The sequence below is a fragment of the Phaethon aethereus genome (genome assembly GCF_964289735.1).
Source record: "Phaethon aethereus genome assembly, chromosome: 12".
Classification (NCBI taxonomy): Eukaryota; Metazoa; Chordata; class Aves; order Phaethontiformes; family Phaethontidae; genus Phaethon; species Phaethon aethereus.
This window is the reverse complement of record NC_138588.1, coordinates 6,927,344-6,947,571: the sequence shown is the minus strand read 5'-3', so window position 1 is coordinate 6,947,571 and position 20,228 is coordinate 6,927,344. Positions and strand designations below refer to the sequence as shown.

Sequence of the window (20,228 nt, the reverse complement as noted above, 5' to 3'; positions counted from 1 at the left end):
TGTGATACCCTTATTTCAAAATCTCCCTAAACAGAACACCTGGGGCACCAGCAAACAAAGCAAGGAGCAAAGTAGTAAACACATTTTTTTGTTTCTTTTCTTTCCTTAAACACTTAAAAACCAATTACATCTCTTCATCTGTACAGTCACACGAGATCAATGCCAGGGCTCTATATATTAAAGAGACAATATAAATTACATCCATTGACACAATTTTGCATTTCTCTGCTGCTTTACAAATGGAGCTCTAGAGCTGTTAGGACACAATGAATAGTCACGTTGAGTATTTACACCAGGCTGCCTCTTGGCACTAATTCAGACTGCCAAACGTAGCCTGTTCCCACCTCTTTTGGTACTAGCTTGTCTCATCACGCCCAGAGACCTCCCTTGAGAGCAGGTGGTGTCCCCAAGACTGACACGTGTTTTGGGGCTTGTTTCTGAGAACTTCCCCCTGAGAAAAGGAGGGGAAACCCATCAGGAGGTCTCCAAGGTGCAGACCAAAGGTGGTCTTGCTGTTTGTTCAGTGAATGATGAGGTGAACCACAGAGGAACATGGAGAGGAGGAGAGGGGCAGCACTATGTGGTGGAGGAAGGAAATTATTGATGGTTTCAAGGCAGGGAACAGACATTTGGAGGCAGTTGGGGGGTCCTCTGCTGCATCCCATCTCCTGGCTGTATTTCTAACATTGCCCCATTTCCGATTCAAGCCCAGAAGGGCTTAAGGTGCAACTGGTCTGCAATGGGGTTGCAAGTCGCGGCCCCAGGATGAGGAGCGGAGCAGAGACCTAGCAGCAAACAAACAGAGCACAACACTCCTGTTCCATCCCGGGGCCCAGCCGAGCCGCGGGCTGGCGCCTGGGTGCAGGGCTGGAGGGAGGTGTGGATCATGTCTCCCCGAGCAGCCTCCCCAGTGCCAGTTTTAGGGGACCGGAGAGCAAACGGTGTGAGGAACTCATCCAACGCTGGGCAGAAGTTGCAGAAACCGCTTGAATTACTGGCCAGGTTTCTCCCGTTGCCATCAAGAGTCCTCGGTGGGTCCAGGCAGAGACAAGGGAGCCAGGAATAAAACTACTGAGTGAATCAGCCAAATGAACTGGCTAAAATCGAAGATGACCTTTGAACCACAACAAAAGCAAGCTGAGGCTTGAGGAACGTGTCCTCCTTCCACCCAGAAGATGCCTGGCACCAGCAGCTGGGCAAGCGTGGGACCATTCCCCACCATTTCAGCCCCTTACACCACTTTCTGCAACAACGAGGATGCAGACAGAGAGGGACATGCCCGAAAAGCGGAGCACAGCCCCGGTGAGCAGAAAGCCCGGCCTTGTTGTGCTGGCCAGGCTTGGCCCTGTCTCGCTGCTCTGTGCCCTCCCTGCGGCCTCTGCTCTCCCAAGACAAAGCCACGTTCATGCACACCAATGTCACAGTCACCATGTGCATTTTTGGGTCCTGGGGAGCAGTACAAGGAGGTGGGGGTTCCTCAGCACCCACACTACTGGGAGGAAGAGGAGGAGGGGAGAGGGAGGTGAGGAAGGTCCAGAGAAAGTACAGTCCAGCAAAAACTCCTGACTGGTCCCACTGGTAGCACGTTCCTCTCAGGCAAGTGCTGGAAAGGTAGAGGACCTGGTGCCAAAGAGAGTGGCTGCGGTTTGAGGACAACCCATGTGGCTCCGATATCCGACCTCCCGTTGTCCAGCACCGCCATCTCATCCCTGGTTCCCTCCTGCTCCCCTTTCCCCACCCTCCATGGTGCGAAGGAGCAAACCTCTATAACAAGCACAACCAACACTGACTCAAACACAGCAGTGCTACCCAGAGGGCCGGGGGGGTCCCCGAGGGAGCCATGTTGCCTGGGGCCAGGTCCCGTGTCCTTTCATAGAGGTGCAGCTTATCTTTGTTGGAGTGAAGCATCTTCACGTCCTCAAAGGCATAGTAAGCAGCCAGCATGAAGTTGACGTCCCCCGTGGTGAGGAGGTCGAAGACGCAGGACTGAAAGTAGAGGTCCTCCACGGGCAGCTTTTCCCTGCACTTGGCCGTGGCCGTTTCGTACGTGAAGGCCTCGGGGGGGACCGGCAGGCTGGGCCCCTTCCTACGAGCACGACCCTCTGTGGCCTGAGCCGAGCGGATGGTCTGGAAGTCAATCTGTTGGTTGAGCGGACAACCGCGGAGGCACAGGTAGAGGCCCTGACTGTCCCGGTCCTCCACGGCATTGACCACCTCCTCCGGCATGCGCACGGCGAAGGTGAGGTACCGGCCCACCTGCCTCACCACGATGGTGGTGCCAATGTACTTTGCCTGGATCTCAATGTGTTGGCCCGACACTTTCTCAGTGATCTTTAGGCTGTTGGCTCCGTGCTTGTCCCCACCGTTCTTGGAGCCGTCGGCAAAGGCAGCAGGGAGCTCATCCATCTCTGCCTGGTACACTTTCTGGTCCACACACTCCTGGAAGCTCTTGAAGATGATGGTGAGCTGTCAGGGAGGAAAGAAAGGAATAGGGTTACAACCAGCGATGACCACCTGAGAGCATACAGCCACCACCAGGAGAGGCATGGGAGGTGGAGGAGCTGTCTGCTCAGCCCGGCCAGGAGCGTGGCCTTCAGCTCGTGGGCAGGTGCTTCATCCTAAGAAGTTGTCCCAACTTTTAGGCACTCAGACATGGCCGTCCTGCTTCAGCACAGGGATGAGGTCATGGTGTATAGAGTCAAGACCCAAAGGCTGAACTGAACGTACCACCCAGATCTGCGTTGTTATCTCCAGGCCCGACACAGGAGCTCCCCTGTAGCTGGAGCTGGGTGGAGTATCACTACTCACAGGCCTGTGGCAGCATGCCTGCACATGCAGCACTGTCTTGCCTCCAGGGCCTGGCAGAAGGCAGAGTGGGACGAGCCCTGACTCTCTTAGAGGTGGTGGAGCTTCTCCTCCGGCTCCCGTGGCATTTACATCCCAAGAGCTGGACCTCTTCCTTTCCCTGACCACTCGCAGACCAACAGAGTCTTCTCCTCTGGGCCCCAGAACACGTCGTGCTGAATCTCAGCCATGCAGACACACACATGTTCAGCACGTTCGAGTGGGCAGGCCCTTCTCAGGGCGATATGGGTGTAGACTGAGCCCAACACGGCTCCACACCCAAGGGCTCAAACATGGGTCCCTTACTGAAGGAAGGACCTCACAGCGCTTGCTCTTCCCTTGCTGACCTGGCTTTGGGGGAAGGCTTGAGGAGGAGAAGGAGGAAGAGTAGAGTTTGCATGGGAGGAAGAGCAACTTGCTCTTCTTCCCATGCAAACTACGCTTCCTCTTTCACCGCTTGCAGACTTGCTCTTCCTCTTGCACCTCATTCCATGAGGGAGGAGTGGCAAGGGGGACCTCCCACCACATGGCCCCCAGGAAGGGGCAGACTGAGCCCTGGCCAGAGTGGGACAGGGCTGGAGAAGAGACGGCTCCAGCAGCTACAGGGCAGCTACACCCGAGGGCTGAGTACAAAGGGGCTGAGTACTGAGGCTCCTCAAGGACTGGGCTGAGCACGGTGGTGGCTCCCAGCACCTCTGCTCCCAGTGGTGCTGGCCAGGAGCCCAGAGCTGTCCAGATCCCTGGCAATGTCCCTCTCTCCCACCCACTCCTCCGCTGAGTGCCCAGATGCTCCCAGCCCCGCGGCAGCCCCGCTATCCCCTCCTCAGCCACATCATGAGGCACCACCATGCCCTGGGTTTCAGGCTGCACTGCCCCTCGCATGGACCTCCTCCTACCTCCTCTGGGTCCAGCCCTGCCTCTGGCTGGAGGAAGAAGGATAGACCGGAGAACATCATGCAAAAACACAAAGAGCCCCATGGACTGAGAGGCTCCCATCCCTTCCAACAGCACATGGTCCTTTAGCAATGACCCAGGAATGCTTTCCGCAGCTCATGCTGTGGGTCTCATGACTAATTGCTCCTCACCACAAGCCCGTGAGGCAGATAACGGGTGAAAAGGCTCAATTAAGATGAGATCCTGAGATCCAGCGCAGAAATTGCAGGTCCCCGGGGTCCTTAAGGACCACTTTCCTCCAGCCAGATTCTTTGCAAGCTTCACCAGATTTTGATGTCTTTTGGTAGGTAAGGAATTGAGAGCATCACAAAGTATCTTTAAGGAGGTTTATTAGGGACCGGTCAAAACCAAAATGTCAGCTCCAGCTCAGGCTAGAAAGGTTACATCCAGAGCTGAGCAGCAGTCCTTGTCCTACATGTGCTTCCCTCCTCTCCCCACACGCAGGGAGAAGAACTCCCAGACACAGCGGGACAGGACATCTTCCAGAAGCAAGAGGATGCCTCCCACTGAGCCTCCCCTTTTTTGGCACAAACAGTGGCCTGTTAGCTTTAGAGCTTGTGCGCCATGGAGCAACATAACAGTTCATCGGCTCCAGGTCTCTCCTGAAGCTGAGGCCATGCCACACAAATCCTGCTATATGACAGCAGCATGTCTTCACTTGGGTTTTCTCAGTGTTTGCTTTGTACCTTCAGGATGATTGTTTAGACTGTCAAAGCACCTCCAGAACAGACTGTGCCCCACAAAATGCCTTGACTTGGCTGCAAACCACAGAGACAATTATGAGCCTGGGCAGAGAGGAAGGCAGTGTGAGGAGCTCAGCTCCCTCCAGGCTTTTCCCCGCAAGCCGGAGCCTCCCTGGAGAGCGCTCCTGGGTTTGCTTGGTCCTTGGGTGTCCCCCCAAAGGTGTCACCATCATTCTTGGTCTGTCTGTTTACAGCAACCTGCAGTCCCCCAAGTGGAAGCCGTCCTAATGTGCAATCCCCCACTTTGGCCATGATGGCCCTCTGAGCTGCAGCATCTCAGCCTGCTAACCATGATGGGGCTGGATGTGCTCGGCAAGAAACCACAGGTCATGTAAGTGAAGGTGGGGACAAAGGAGGGATGGGCTTCTGATATTCAGGGTCAAACTCTCAAATTCAGAGGAGCTCCCACCCGGTCTTACCCTCCCCAAGGAGCTGAGCAAACGGTGGTGGAGAGAGATGGTGGAAAGAAAGGCTGTTCAGAAGCACCTCTGCCCTTGCCCACCTCTGCTCACAGGGACATCCCCAAAGCTCACCTTGCTGGTGGCGGTGGCCGTGGAGCCAGGCAGCACCGGCGTGTTGGTGACCTGGACGTTCAGGTAGTTATTGTCTATGAGAGGCCAAGCCCCTTGCACCTTGCAGGTTTGGAAAGTGTCTGTGAAAGTCCTGAGGTGGGGGTCCCCGAAGAGCCCGCAGTGCGTATAGTTTGGGGCGGCTGAGTGTTTGTGAAAGCTCTTCTCATAGTGACAGATTTCGGGGCTGTCGGAGCGCTCCTGGCTATCCCCGGGGGGCAATGTCCGGAGGCGGGGCTGGGACGTGGGGCCATCCTTGGAGCAGTTGTGTTGCACCATGAGATCGTCTATGCCATGCACGGCGGAGTGGTAGGCCAGGTCACCCCTGCAGGTGCGGGCGGTGCGGCGGGTGCAGTGCGCGTAGGCGCGCAACGCCGTGCAAAATTCAGGCGCCTCCTCCGTGCCCAGGTGGTGGGAGCCCGACGTGGCCGCCCAGAACTCAGAGTTGCACTTGAGGATCTTGCATGGAGATGTCACTGTGGGAGGAGAGGAGAACACAGGTTGGTCAATGCTTGCATGCCTGTGTGTGGGACATCCAACTCTACCCCCAGCAAGAGGCTGGTGTCCTCCTGCTGCAGCCCAAACTCATGACATCATTGGCTGTACCGCGTGATGGGACCTCGTTCACCAGATGTGACCCTCTCACATGACCCAACTCTCATGCATCAAAGCCAAAGAAACCAACAGGATCTGCCCCAATTTAAGCCAAGAAGGGAAAGAGCATCCAGCCTTTAGATTAATGCTCCTGGGGGAAAACGAGGGTGTGGAAGAATGGGACATATTCATTAGCAGGGATAAGGGAGGATCATTAATGTGAGGGGAGATGCAATGGGGTTTTTAGTGTCTTCTTAGGGTTTGACATTCAAAGCTCTGTGCTGCATGAATTACTGTGCGTTGTGTCCAGACTGAGCTCTACCAGCACAAAAATCTGTCTGCCTTCCTCTTCCTCCTTCGTGGGCATGACCACTGTGTCCCAGACACACGTCGACGTGCAGAAGTTAGGGCAGGATCTGTGCCGTGACCAACCCTGCAGCAGAGCCAGCGGCCACCCCCCCATCCTCATGGCTGCAGCAGTGCCAGCAGCAGGGCTTGCCAGTGCCACCAGAAAGAAGCAGGAGCCCAAAAAACCTCTGTCTTTCTTGACTGCTGTGTGGCTCTGCCCCTGGGAGCCCGTTCCCCGCCACGGCCCGCTGAGAAAGAACAAGAAGCGGAGGAGAAAAGCTGGCGCGGCAGGGCGCGGGGACGCCAGCCGAGCCCCCGCCTCCTCGTCGCACCCGCCTTGCGCTGCCCATGCCGAGGCGACGCCAAAGGCGGCAGGGCCTTTGCCGGGCTCAGTCGGAGCCCGGTGCTGGCTGCCAAGGCAGAGGAAGGCAAGGAAAATTCAGACCCTGGTTTCCCCCCGCTCCCAACGTCCGCTCCCCGGTGCGGCGGGGCTTCCCTGAGGCAGACTTGAAAGTGGCTGTGCAAAAAGCACACAGCCATCGCCGAACATCGCACAGACACCGCTCTGCCCGCGCCAATCCGGAGTCCTGCTGGGTGAACCCAGGCTCACACCACTTAAAATTCACGGTGTTTTCCTTCCTCTCCTCTTAATCGACGCCCTCAGAGGGCTTGGAGACAGGATGGACTCAGGCACAGAAGGTGGCAGAAGGACGAGAAGAAAAGCCTCACCATTTCCAGATGCTCTCATGCTGCCTCTCACAGGCATACACGTATATTCCTGTCTTGGGGTTTGTTTAGAAGGAGGCTGGCAAGGCATCTGTGCCAAAACCATTTCAGATTTGTTTAAAAAGAAAGTTACAAAACCCAGTATTGTTTCAGGGAAAACAGTATGTTTTAGTTTTAAACATCGCAGTGCTGGAAAGCTAAACATAGTTGGTGCTGGAAAATCAGAAAGGGAGACCAAGGCTATAAAACACGAAGCAGTCTGGCTTTAAGAAACAAGCCTGTCTCCTCTCCCTTTCTAAGAGTGAGGCGCAAATAGGAAATGGTGACAGGTTCCTCGCAGTTTTAAAATTCATGTTTAATAAACTCAGATACTAGCAACAGCACCAAGAACCCGGGAGCTGTTTTGTCTTGGCAGCATCCCATTCAGACCTGCAAGCAGCACTGCCTTTAACTCATCATTGACCCCAGCTGATAACAAGCTTTCGACCTGGGACAGGGGCTCACATTTCTGCTAAGCCTTCTGCATTTATGGGTCAAATTTAAGAACGCTTGTTATTTCATGACCTTTTCTCCTCCACCCCAAGAGCGTGGTCTTCCACCAGACACAGTTTGCTTATCAGTGGGCTTCCCATCACGGCCCCTGGACTGCAACGGAGCGCATCGCTCAGCCTTTCTCCTAGACGAGAGACATGATGCCAACGCTCTCCCGTTACCGGCGCGCAGAAAAGCCCGGCTCCCGCACTCCGCCTGCCTTGGCTCCGGAGCCTACGCGTTCAAACACGGCTGCTGCAACACGCTACCGCTAGCAGAGTGCCTGAACTCGGGGGGAGAAGCAAGGGATGGTATTTAAGGCAGGCGATGGCACACGGTAGCGCAGTCGCAGTGGCGGGAGCGAGTTTGCTGGCACGGGGGATGCAAGCAGGGGTGTTTCGGGGCGAGACGCTCGTGGTGCGGGTGTGGGTTTATCAGGGTGGAAAATAAGGAAAATGCATTTCGCTCCGTCTGATGAGGGACAGCGAGCACAGCTTTGCAGATCCCCCAGGACCCTCCCGCTGGAAGGCAGGAGTCAAAAAAGCACGCAGGAGCGTGACCAGTGCCACCACTGCCAGTTATCCCAAACAGTTGTGGCATCAGGCAATTAAAATCATTGCTCTCCTAGTAGTTATGCTAATGTACAGCTTGAGGATGCCTTGAGGTTGCATGCAGCCGAACGCGCTATCACTGCAGCCAGACTTGCCAGCACAGCCCCGGGAGGAGCTGGAGGACATGTCCCTGGACATGCAGGACCCACACACCCCACGTCACCCGACAGCTCCGTACGGCACCGGGACGCCCTGTGCAAAGCATCCCGTCCAGCCAGCAGAGCGCTCTGGATGCTCCAGCCCTTCGGCTGCTGTGTAGATGAGATTTTTTTAGCAGGAATAAAGCCAGAGCCTCCTGCTCTTCAAGGAGTGCTCCATTCGCTTGGACAAGGAGGTGCAGGTGTCAACTGTGGCAGCCGAGGGGCAGAGCAAAACAGCCCCCGACGCTCAGTGTAAACGCAACCCCGTGCCGAGCGTCCCTCCCTGCCGCACCGCCCAGGGTCACGCATGGCTTTATAAAGGTACCGAGTTAAAAAAAAAAAAAAAACAACAAAACACAAAACCAAAACAAAACCCCAAAAACCAAACCCATGGGAAGCCCATCTCCTTCCTCCCCGGGCCTGAAGGGGGAGCGTTCTTCTTTAAGATGTTATCGCTCCGGTTCTGGCACCGTCCCCTTTTCGCCGTCTCGCGCAGGGCCCCATATAAGGCCAGATTTCCACGGCCAGGTGCCGCAGCGGCGACGTGGGAGCGGGGCCCGGCGCGCTCCCGGCCGCTCACGCCTGGCCTTTCCCGCTGACGTTTCTCCAGCCACACCGGTGGCCACCGGGCTCGGCGAACCCCTCGCGCTGCTTCGGAGGGACCACGGCTGATAAAGGGCGCGGAGGAGAGCGGACACGACTCTCTCCACCTTCCAACAAGCACGCCTTGCCTCGTCCCCTCCGGCGGCAGCTTTGGCACCGCGGCGCAGGCTCATTTGTACCCGGGCCAAGAAGCGACGTTTATTCAATTTCACATAATCTATTTTCCATCAGCTCACAATGGATGTGTTTTTCAACCACAGATGACTTAGCACGGAAACAAACCCCTCTCAAGCAGGAGCCCAGCAAGGCTCTCCCGGGATCTGTGTGACACTCCCAGGTCTGGGTGATGCCACCACGCTGGTCCATCACACAGGGTCCTCCATCCTGGAGACGGATTACCTCAACCCCTGGTAGCCCAGCCACTTCCCAAGCTTCCCATCATTTTCATCTTCCATGGGCTTGGTGCCACTCAAACCTGGCATAAAATTTCCTTCAGTGTTTTGAAACCAACGGTTTCAGAAAGTTTAAAGCCAGAAGAAATCATTAAATCACCTGGACTAAGACACCCCCCCTGTGCGTAGCCCGGTGCCCCGTGTTTGTTCAGGTATACCTCCCATGAGGACTTCTGTGGTCTGAAAAGCCACCCCCTTCCTCAGCGGGCTCTTTCAGGAGTTCATCACCTTTACAAAACACGGGTCTTGTCTCTAGGCGGATTTTATCTGACTTCATTGTAAGGACAGAAAAAACCCAGCGATTTTCTCCAAAGCAGTAAAAGGTCTGCTGGTAACCAGCACGTTTCCCGCAAAGCTATTTACACACTGCAATCAAGTCACTTGTCAATCCTCCAGATAAGCTAAATGGTTTGCACTTTTAAGTTCTCACTGGAAGGTGTTTTCCCAGCCCCACCATCAGACCTGCCCTCGATTTCCTGCAAAACCTACCACCCCGATGGGCGATGCCGATGCCGGACACGCGCTCGCCGCTCTCCCGAGGTCCCCCCTTTCGCCGGGGCATTGCACCGCAACCGGCCCCGGGATGTGCTGTTTGACGGCAGCCTTTTCCAGAGCTCCCAGTTTGCAAAGCACCGGTCCTTCATTCTGCAAGCACCCCGTGGTCCACCTGCCCCAGCGAGCTCCCACGTGCTCGGGGGCCTGGGGTGTCGCACGATCCGGGTCCCACTGCTCTGCCCTTGTCGCTGGTATGTTATATTACACACTGTTAAATTAAGTGTTCAAACATACTGCACCCACACATCTAACTTGAACAGATTTTTAACTATCAGTGCCCCCTATTTTCCCTTCAGGTTAGCTGGATTTCATTTACCCAAATCATGCTTTTTCAGAAAACTCGCATAAAATCGACAATTCATCTGTTCTCCTGTAATTTCTCTAGCAAAGAGAATTATTGGAAATTAATTTCAGCAAGCAAAAGCCAATTCTTTTAAGACTCTTGGGTGCATGTTAGCCATGTTAATTTTAAAGCGTTCACTGCTTAGAGATGTTGTTTAATATCCTCTTGGTTACTAACAGGCTGGAAAGTATTTCATCACCCACATGTGATGCAAATACATCATCCCGCATCTTTCCAAATATATGGATTGAAGTGTAGATGTGCAAGCCTCACACAGGCACTAAAAGGCTTTTTCGGAGAACACAGTAAAATGTAATTACCTTTGGCCTCAGATCTGAGCACCTAGACTTGGGCTCCTAAACACATATTTATTTAAGTAATCTAAACAAACATATTTATGCTGACACCTCAATAGGAAAGGCACGATTCTCAGAGGTGCTAAATACCAGCAACATCTACCAGCTTCAACGAGATGTGGGCCACTCAGCTCCTGGGCAGAGAGCAGCCACCACCGGCACCAAAACGACCCCAAGAGTTAAAAAAAAAAAAAAAAAAAAAAGGACTTTACTCCTCAAAAACCTGGCAGACAGGATCCTTTCCAGCAAGGTTTTGGGAGTCCAAAGCGAAATCAGCGGGGATGAATGGCATCAGCCCTTTGCATGCAGCCCCTCGCACTGTTCCTGTCCCAGTGGGGACGTCTACACAAGCCACCCCAGACGCTGACCACACGTCTCGGTGCCCGTGAGGGCTGCGAGGCCGACACGCATTGACCAGTGCCTTGTCATGCCAGGGAGAGAAATGAGCCCACCGGTGCCACCAGAAGCCCTGACGGATGGGGTGTCGTGGGCACGGGCCGCCCTCCTGAGCCCCAAAGGGGGTGAAGAAGACCCAAGGGCCACCTGACCCAAGCTTGGTGACAGGATTTGTGCTCGGTGGCAGCACTGGGCTCTTCTAGCGACCTTCTTTGAACTGTTAATCAAGCACAATCTTGCAGAATAATAGCCTGGTTATTATTGCCTTGTTTGCATAACAAAGCGGCCCAATAAAGCTGATTTGACTGTGCTCAGAGGGGGTGTGAAAGATCAGCCCTGAGAAAAGAGCTGCAGGAATGCAGCAAACTGCTCCAAAGCCTCAACCCAGGAAGAAAGACAATGCAATTTGCCATCAAGAAAAGCCCAATAGACCAATAAATTACCCATGTGCAAAGGGATTAGATCAGGTTTCAGTTGCACTGAAGTGGGGGGAGGAGGACCAGGAGGAGGGAGCTGAAGGAGAAAAATAAACCTGACTCTCTTAAAGCGCTGGAGCTCATATTTTGCAAGGGCGTGCATGGGGAGGTTGGCTCAGAGGGGCCACCTTCCACGCTGGGGCCTGGGTTTTGTGCTCTCTTCCACTGGCAAAAGCAGCAGATGCATTAAATCCAGGCACAGGACATGCTGACAGAGTGACTCGAGATCTACCTGCGAGCACCCCTCAATCCACGCAGCTTCTTTTAACCCAGTCCTTGTCTTGCTCAAGAGGATGCTGGGGAAAGGCTTTCTCCAGTTTCTTTTAAGTCAAAAGAGGGACACAAAAGGAGTTTTCTTGTTTCAACCTGTGTCAATCACTAAAGCATCTGGAGGACCTGCCACAGCCAACTCCCTTTTGTCCTCAGCACTGAGTTCATGGCCCCCCATCTCTCCTCTCCTGGTGTCGCAGAGATATGGGCAAGTACAGGCAGGAAAAAAAGCAGACTCAGTGTCTTCACCGGCTACAGCACGAACCGTTGGATGCTGCCGAAGGAGCCCTTGATTGTTCCTGTCACTTCGTCAGCTCTTTTGGCTCGGAGAGTCAGCTTACCGCTCACCCGGCATGCTTAGCAGAAGCGAACATGTCTCCCCGCAGCCTCCCTGGCCAGCGTTGCTCCTCCAGGCTCATCTCCACATCCCCGTGCAGGGAGAAGGGCGAGCAGACACCACTAGAGAGGGCATCAGCCATGGAGCTCGTAGCCAGGGCCACAAGCGGCTGACGATGCTGCTCTGAGAATCAGCAGCACGACGGGCTGAAAGGAAGAACCTGCGTTTACAGCCAAGGAAGCAACAGAGTCGCAGACTTTGCCCTTAAAACTTTATCCTGGGTTTCAGGCTTCGGCATTGCCTTTGCCACAACCGTTAAGCTTTCACCTGCTTGGAGGAAGCAGCGCTGGTGGATGGGTCGGAGGACGTGGGTTTTGCTCCATGGACGCATACCACAAGCCGGTGGATGGAGGACAAGGAGGGGGGGAAGCGATCTCCTCTGATTCTCCATCTGCAGGAGAGCACTAACGAAGTTGGCTCCCCATCATGGCATGCCACGGGCTGGAAAGCGGTGCTGGAGCTGCACACATGGGCCTTCCCAGCTGGGGAGCGCCCGGCCGCTTTCACCAACAGTTCTCAAGAGCCGGTAAATCACCTTGAGGGGAGGAGTGGTCCATTTTACAGATGAGGATGCTGAGGATGTGAAGGGTTTCACCCAAGACAAGCCCAGTGGGAAGAGAGGTGGATTCGCTCTCCCATCCCCTGCATGAAGCATCACCCTCGCATTCCTCTCCTGGCCAACAGCACCCATGTCCCCATCCCTCTGAAGCAGCGGTACCCAGACAAGGCCACCTCTGCCAGCCACCCCCATCGCCAAGTGTTTCGCGTTTCCAGCAGACATCCCTCTCCCCACGCCAAAGCTGTTTTCCCAGGGTGCCTTTGAAGGCACGGCTGCCACCCACCAGCGCCCGGGGCCCCCCAGGTGTGGCAGCGGGTCCCTCGCCCTCCTCCCCCTCGCCCAGGCCGCGGCGGGGCTGGCAGGGAAACGCTTTCTGCTCACAGGTGTGGATTCCCTCTAGGAATAATCATCCCCGCCGTGCTCTTGTGAAATTTCAACCCTTCAAACGCAGAGGTAAATGAGACACAAAACGAGGAGATGGAGAAAAGCCCGGAGCACATAAATCTGGATGAGGCAAATTTATACAATTAAACGCCTGCCAAAAAATTGCGGCAACTCAATTGGAGGCGTTGGTTTGCGCGCTGGGCGTGGGGTGGCAGCTGCCCGGCTGGCAGGCAGCAGCCCCACGAGCCCACCGAAAACCCACGCGGGCACCCGACTGATGCTGGAGCCACACCCGGGGGGCGCAGGGGATCTGGTGGATCCCTCCTGTGGGCTGGGCTCCCATCCGGCACCAGACTCACTCCCCATCACTCACGCTCCGTGGAAGCCACAATATCTGCTCCTCCTTCACAGGCCTTCAGAGGTTTATTTATTTTTAAATGCACGATTGCTGATCCCCTGGGCTCAGGTTTTAATTTTAAGAGAAAAAGTAATTTTCTAACTGGAACCGACGCCCCAGTCCCGCTGCTCTACGCCTTCCCATCGCCATTCACAAGAGGGTGATGGTGAAGCTGATGGATGATTTGGGCTGGCAAAGCTTGGAGCCAGGATCTGCTCCTAAAGCATCCTGCCACACGTCCTCGTCATCTCAGAAAGGGCCGGCGGGAGTGCATCACACGGCAAGAAAACAAGGTAGCTCGTCTGAAAACCAAAACGCTGTACATCATTACTAGGGCTTTGGGGACCAAAGTCACCAGCTGCCCAGGAAGGAGAGGAAACCACGGGAGAAGAAAATGCTTCGGGCTCAAGTGAAGCTTGCTCTCTGCCTGACCCACAAAACACCGAATACGCAGGGATAGCTCTGCTTGCTGGGAATTAAACGGCCGAACTCCCCGGGATGCTCATGCAGCACCCAGCGGGACTCGGCACCCTTCTGGTGCTCCACCCTGAAGGACTTACTGTTCCCACATCTGCAGGGATGCCAGCCTCCGCCGCCCCGCGCACCACGGCCGCGCCGTTAGACACAGCGGCTCAGTCTGCGCCTACGAGGGCTGCGCGTGTGTAGGAGCCAGCTTGTTCTCCGCAGTAAGAGCCTGATGACTTCATCAAGGGGATGGCATCTGGTTTTGCAGTTGGCCATAATTCAATTCTCCCCCTTGCTGCAGGAATTTCAGCTGGTGAAGCAGTGATTTACTCAGCCGGGCTGCACTTGAGTGCAAAGCAATCTTGAGGCTACAATCGAACGCCCGGTTATTTTGAGAGCTCATGGACAAAGGAATAAACATCATCTTCTTTTCATCCCGGTAGTTGCCAAGTGTAGGGTACAAAGCTTTTTAAAGGCATTTAGGGGCTCTCCTCTTACAAGTGCGCTTCAGGTGCCGTGCAGAGTCGGGCAGGGCCCCGCCTGCACAGATCACGCCTGATCTGCAGCATCAAGGCAGGATTTGCCAGCGCAGCCAGCAAAAGGCCAGGGCACCCCTCACCCGCATCCCTGAGCATGCCCCATCCTCCCCAAAACGCCCTCCCTGTCGCCCCAGCACACATCGCTCTTGGCTTGCAGCAGCCCTGAGCTCACCCCAGCCCCCTCTAAGCCACCTGGGACCCCAACATTCTTTCAGTCCTGGGCTCCCACACTCCCCCTTATGCCAAGTTTGGCATCTGCTCCATCAGGAAAAGCAAATCCAACCCCATCAAACCCATCCAGATGGACCAAAGCCCCTGGTCTTTGACCTTCTTTGCTCTCCCACCAAGGCTCGTCCCTTGGGAGCCGTAGGGCTCGGCTGCGGGGTCCCCCGAAGGAGCGATGGGCTGCGGAGGGGCTCGCCCGGGCCGCGCGCCGCCCTGCCAGCGCCTGCGGTTGCTGTGTGCGACGTGCCCATCGGGGAGCCAGAAGAGAGACCGCAGCGCTCGTCGTCGCTGGGGCCCGACCCAGCGCCGCGGCCCGGCTCTCCGGGGACGGCAGGTTGGTGCAGAGGCCGAGCAGACCCCCAGGGGAGGGAGTTTTTATGGCTGCCCAGCCCGTGAGCACTTTCATGTGCGCATCGGCTCAGCGCCGCTGTTCAGGCCAAAGGAGGAAACCTCTGTTGCTGCCATTAGAAACCCAAAGTCACTCCTCGTATCCCCCCATTCCCAGCAACCACGGGCTGGGAATTTCAGGATTTTCCGTGGAAAAAAGCAACATATCCACCCCATCCGCATTAAAAACCAGGCACCTCCTTCCTACCCCACAACGAGCCTTGCTGGCAATCGCAGAGAACTCCCTGTTTCCAAGTACGAGACCGGCTCCGAGCTAGCAACAAAACAGGGAAGCCAAAATATTTCCAGGTTTACGTTTGAATCCCTCCCTTCTTCTCTGCCCTGACAACATCCCGCACAGGCGTGTGCTCTTCCCCTGCCACCACCTTCACCCCATCCGCAGCCTTGGGGAGGTGTTCTTTTGACAGCCACGAAGCCCCCCTTCCCAATTTCGGCTTGATGCTGTGATCACGTCCCGCCTTGCCGCTGAGACAAAAGCCATTTATCAACCGATCTGATACACCTCCAGTAGGGACAGATCCTTATCTGGAATCAACTGCATTGCCCAGATGGACCAAGGGCAGAAAACTCCAATTTTTATTTTTGGAGGCAGGGGTGTGTTACAGCCAAAAGGGCAAAACACAAGACAAACAGGGAGAGCCAAAGCAAAGCGGAGTACGAGGGGGAGAGCGAAGCCGAGGCAAAACCACCCAGGGCCAGATTTTCGAAGTATGGAAGGGTACAAAAGGATTCGCAAGAAATCTCAGCACGGCCCATACCGGGAGGCACGGACGGGGGTCAGCTGAGCACCCCCAGAAATGGGGGTCCCAGCCAGGTGGGGAAAGCGCCCGTGAGCATCCGACGCCAGGGCTTGGCCCAAGCCCTGAGCAGGATTTCTACCAGGGAAGCTGTCAGCCTGCGGCGCCCAGACCTCCTTCCCCAGCTTCCCCGGGCTCAGAGGTCACCCTGACCCACGCAAGGGAGGGGACCCACGCCAGTGCCCCCAGCCCACGGGGAGCTCGATGGCGGGGGCAAAGCCGTCGGTGTGAGAGCAGCACAAGTGGGAAGCCAGCCCAGGGCGTGCCTGTATTTGGGGGGCAGTTGAGCAAATAAATGAATAGGGCAGGACTCGGCGAGGCACTGATCTGGCACGCCGGGCGCCCGCTCACCGGGGCTCTCCGGAGAGGTGCGAAGCGTCCTCGGCGCTGGGAACCCACAAATTCCCAGGAACCGCTGGGAAAAAGGGGCAAAGGATATGCCAAGGAATAAATCCACGCACACCCCCCCCCACTTTTTCCTACCTTCCCACCCCAAAAGCTTTCAACGAAGGCCCCCGGCGCGCTCCCAGCCCTGCGCATGGGGAGCAGCGTCTCGGCCTGCGCCCCGCTCCCGCGGGCTCCGGATCGCCTCGTTCTGCCAGTTCTTTGCACCTTATTTGACTGCTGAAGGGAGAATCAAACAAAGCAGCCAGCCAGATCTCCTATCAAGTTCTTTCTTGCACCGTAAATCTCACAGCCTCAACGCTTTGCAACTCAAACGCTCCGAAAAGGGCGTTTAAGCAACACATATGGGAGCAGCTCCAGAGTTTCCAGAAATTTAAAAAAAAAAACAAAACACAACAAACACAAAACTGGGGGTTCAACTTTCAGCCTGCTGGGAAGTCCCCCGGGAGAAGGGGGGTCTGGAGGGACACCTCAGTGCTAAGGGCAAGGCTGAAAAGGCTCCTTTTCCTGCAATAGGGCTAAGAGGGCAAAGGCGGGGGGGAGGAAGGGCGTTAAGCAGTTATTTATTTATTTACTGCATGTGTGTGCAAGACTGCTTCACCTACGGTTATGCAAAAGAATGGCAGAGGTGATTTAAAAATCAAAAAGTTAAAAAAAAAAAGGGGGGAAAGTGTTACTAAACTAAAAAGATAAACGGGGAGATTTAAGCGTTAGGTCTTTTCTTTCTTCCCCCTGCTTTCTCTCCCCCCGTCCCCCCTTTGCAAATGAAAAAAAAAAAAAAAAAGGTAAAGAAACTGGAGAGTTTTGGAAGGAACAAATCCGCCTCTGTGGACTGGGTTTCCCCTCCCCCAACAAAAACAAGCACTCGGGGCTTGAAGGAATTTGCAGGCAGAGATCTGCCAAAAACATTGTGAAAAACTATGGGGGATTCATTGGAAACAGATGGCGTTTTCAGCTGTAATTCTGAAATTCTCTCCTTTCCTGACACAATACAAACACGGCGGGACGGGGAGGGGGCAGGCGGTAGGTGCGAGCGGCGGGGGGGCCCGGGCAGCGCCGGGGGGGGCTCGGCGGGGCAGCCGGTGCCGTCCCACCCTCGGACGGCGCAACCGCTCGGAGCTAATTTTCCGACGATATAATGGTGCTGAAGCCCCCCCCCAAACACAGACACATACACCCCCCCCAGCCCGGGAAAGGGGGGGGTGCGACGGGGAGAAGGGGGAGCCCGCTCCGCGCATCCCCCGCCGCCCAGGTGAGCCCCGGGGCCGTGCTCCCCTCCTCCGTGGGGCCGCGCAGCCCCCCACGGACACGCCAACTTCCCGAAATCACAAAGCAACGACCCTCTTTACCCATCCCACACCCGCTCTCTGGTTCTTCCCTTCCCGGGGAGGGGGTGTCTCCGCTCCGAGCCCCCCCGCCCCGCACTCAAAGGTAGAAATTTGGCATCCGGGGTGTTAACGTGCGGGTCGCCCCCCGCTTCCCTTCACGGCACAGAGCACACCCGGGAGCGGGAGAGCAACGGCACCCGCCCGAGGCTGTCAGAAGCGACCCCCGGCTTTTGATTTCGACCATCTCCCTCCTTCTGGGATGAGGCAGCGGGAAGACAAAGAAGATGAGGTCAAGGAAAAACACCCACCGCAACTGCGTGGGGAGAAGGGAACGGGGACACACACATGCCCACGCACGCACCCCCCAAAACTGAGCCCCACTTGCTTATTTTAAACATGTGGCAAACTGCTGCAGAGAGAGGGAGAAAGAAAGAGGCCCAGAGACAGGGGGGGCCGCGGCGGCCATCCAAAGGCTGCCAGAAACACGGGAAAAAATTCTTCAAAATAAAGAGGCTGTTCCTTACCTGAAGGGAAGATGCAGAGAAAGACAGGGAGGATTTGGAAAAGTCCCAGGGCTGTGGATCCTGCCCCTCTCCCCATACCCATCCATCCAGCTCGAGCTTTAACCACTATCCTCTCCCTGGAAGAAGAGTTTAAAAAGAAAAAAAAAAAAAAGAGGGGGCGGGGGAAGAAGGGAAGAGAAAAAAAAAACAAACGGGAAAAATAAATCAATCGAAAGGAAGAATTGGAAAAAAAAATATAAAATCAAAAGCCCCACATGGCTCCGCGGAGCGATGCAGGGACTGGCGGCCCCAGCTCCAGCGGCCTCCGCACTGCAAGATTACACAGACTTTTTCTCCTCCTCCTCTTCTCCTTCCCCTCCCATTACAAAACAGCCCAAACCATCAATCACCCCGGCTGCCCTCCAATGCCTGCGTCCTCTCCCGGCGCCTCCTCCACTCGGGAGCGCGGCCGCCCGCCTCCCGGGCCACGCTCCTCCGGCGGCGTGGAAGGGGCGGGGAACGAGCGCCGTGCGCCGCAGCCATGGCAGGGCGAGGGGGAAGAAAGAGCCCGGGAGACCCGGAGAAGGGGCTTATTGCTGTGGCTCGAGCCACCAAACCCTCCCGCGCCCTGCGGGGATGGGGAAGGGGGAGCGGTGGTCCCACGCAGGGTGGGCTGCGGGAAATGCTTTTGAGATTTTGCCCCGTCTCCCCGCCGTTGTGCATCGCAGCTGGGTCGTAGTTTGGGAGAGGGGCATCCTCCCACCCCACTGGGGTCTCCACACCCAGCACGCCCTCCCTGCCTCTTTCCCCTAGGCCTAACGAGCGCACTTTCGATTTCCCTAAAATTAAGCAATTTGGGGTAAAGGGGCCATTGTACAGCAGATGGGGGAAACAGAGGCAGTCGTAGGCAGCTCGTGCAGGGCCGGGATCATCGGAGCGATGCCACGGCCCCCGGCCTGCTGGGACGTGGCCCACCTGGCAGGGGAGCTCCTCCGCGCCGCCCCAGCCCTGGCTGCGCGGTAGGTGTGAACGTTTCACAACCTCTCCAGGTCGCTCACCCACACCCGCAACTGGCAGCCGTGAAGTAAGCCTCGGTGACTCAGGAACAGCAAGTCTCACAGATCCTTATCATCAGACCGACACTCCTTGGAGAGGGGGGACGACTGTTCTGGGGGTCCCCAAATCTAGTTGCCAGCCCACTGAGGACTGATGGAGAGGACTAGCGTGTACCTGCAGCCCACTCAGGACCTCCACCACAGCCTAGCCTGCACCGCCAGCCTGCATACAGATCTGGATGTTCATCTTTCTTTGGGAGAAAGTCCCACCAGTTGTGTTAGTGCAGTTGTCCTGGGGGTCTCGCTTTGTAAGCACCCCTTAGAGACCCTGTGGGCAGCCCCCAGGCAGATGGCAGTCCCAGGAGCCCCGTCCCTGCTCACGGACCATGTAGATGGAGCAGCAGCTTGAAGCACCCTGGCATTTGCCTGCTGCCCTTCAAGATCCAGTTCTTGTCCACCTCCTGCGATGCCTCACCGTGAGGAGGTGAACAGGTTGGATCTGCAGCCCCACCATTCCAGGGCTCTGCTCCAGCCAGGAAAGGGCTAAGCCAGGAGCGAGGCATCCCCTTAACAGCTCACTGGGATCTATTTAAAATTTCTCTTGAAGGACGTTTTAGCCACAGTGAACTAAGGCAACTTCACTTCTGAGTGAGAGCGCCCACGAGTGTAATCCACTTTAATACGCTTTGACTTCCCTGGTTTAGATCAGTAGCCCTCCTTTGATTGAGTGCCTCCTTGCCATCCTAGTGTTCCAACTCCTTTCTCTTGGGGATCTTATACACAGAATAAAAGGATGCCTGTTGTTTTACACAACCCTTCTCCCAACCCTGTAAATGCCCTTTAACAACGGGTCTTTCCTCCGGCAGCTTGGTGTGGGCCTGGGATGCTCCTTGACTCTGCTTCTAGTTGTCCTTGGAAATCCCCTTCTCTTCTGCCTCACAATCACCCTTAAGGATGCTTTTTGAAGTGATGATAGCTTAAAGTCCCCAAGATGAGTTTGTGATTTCCTCCTGTTGTGGACTGAATCTGTGATTCAGCTACAAAAAATATCCCACGGAAGGTGAGGGGAGGAAGAGGAGACAGCAGTGAAAATCCATGAAGCAAAGGGACCTAACAACACCTATCTAATTCTCTTTGGGGAATTTGAGCCCCCTTGCCTCCAGATGAAGGAGGAGCTTCACTGGGGCTTTATCCAGGCTGCAACTGGAATTAAAATGCTGAAGCTTTTCCATCTGGGATCCAGATGGGATCCAAA

At 55.6% G+C, this 20,228-nt stretch overlaps 1 protein-coding gene across 1 annotated transcript; it reads right to left on the bottom strand.

The window, feature by feature from the left end:
- Positions 1-1,764: 1,764 nt before the first annotated feature.
- On the bottom strand, positions 1,765-18,722 carry RGMA (repulsive guidance molecule BMP co-receptor a; the record flags this gene model as incomplete). Its single annotated transcript, XM_082005304.1, has 3 exons — positions 17,940-18,722; positions 5,075-5,586; positions 1,765-2,466 (listed from the first exon to the last, which is right to left on the bottom strand). The coding sequence occupies exons 1-3, from the start codon at positions 18,019-18,021 to the stop codon at positions 1,765-1,767; spliced, it is 1,296 nt and encodes a 431-aa protein (XP_081861430.1). The 5' UTR covers positions 18,022-18,722.
- Positions 18,723-20,228: the final 1,506 nt, after the last annotated feature.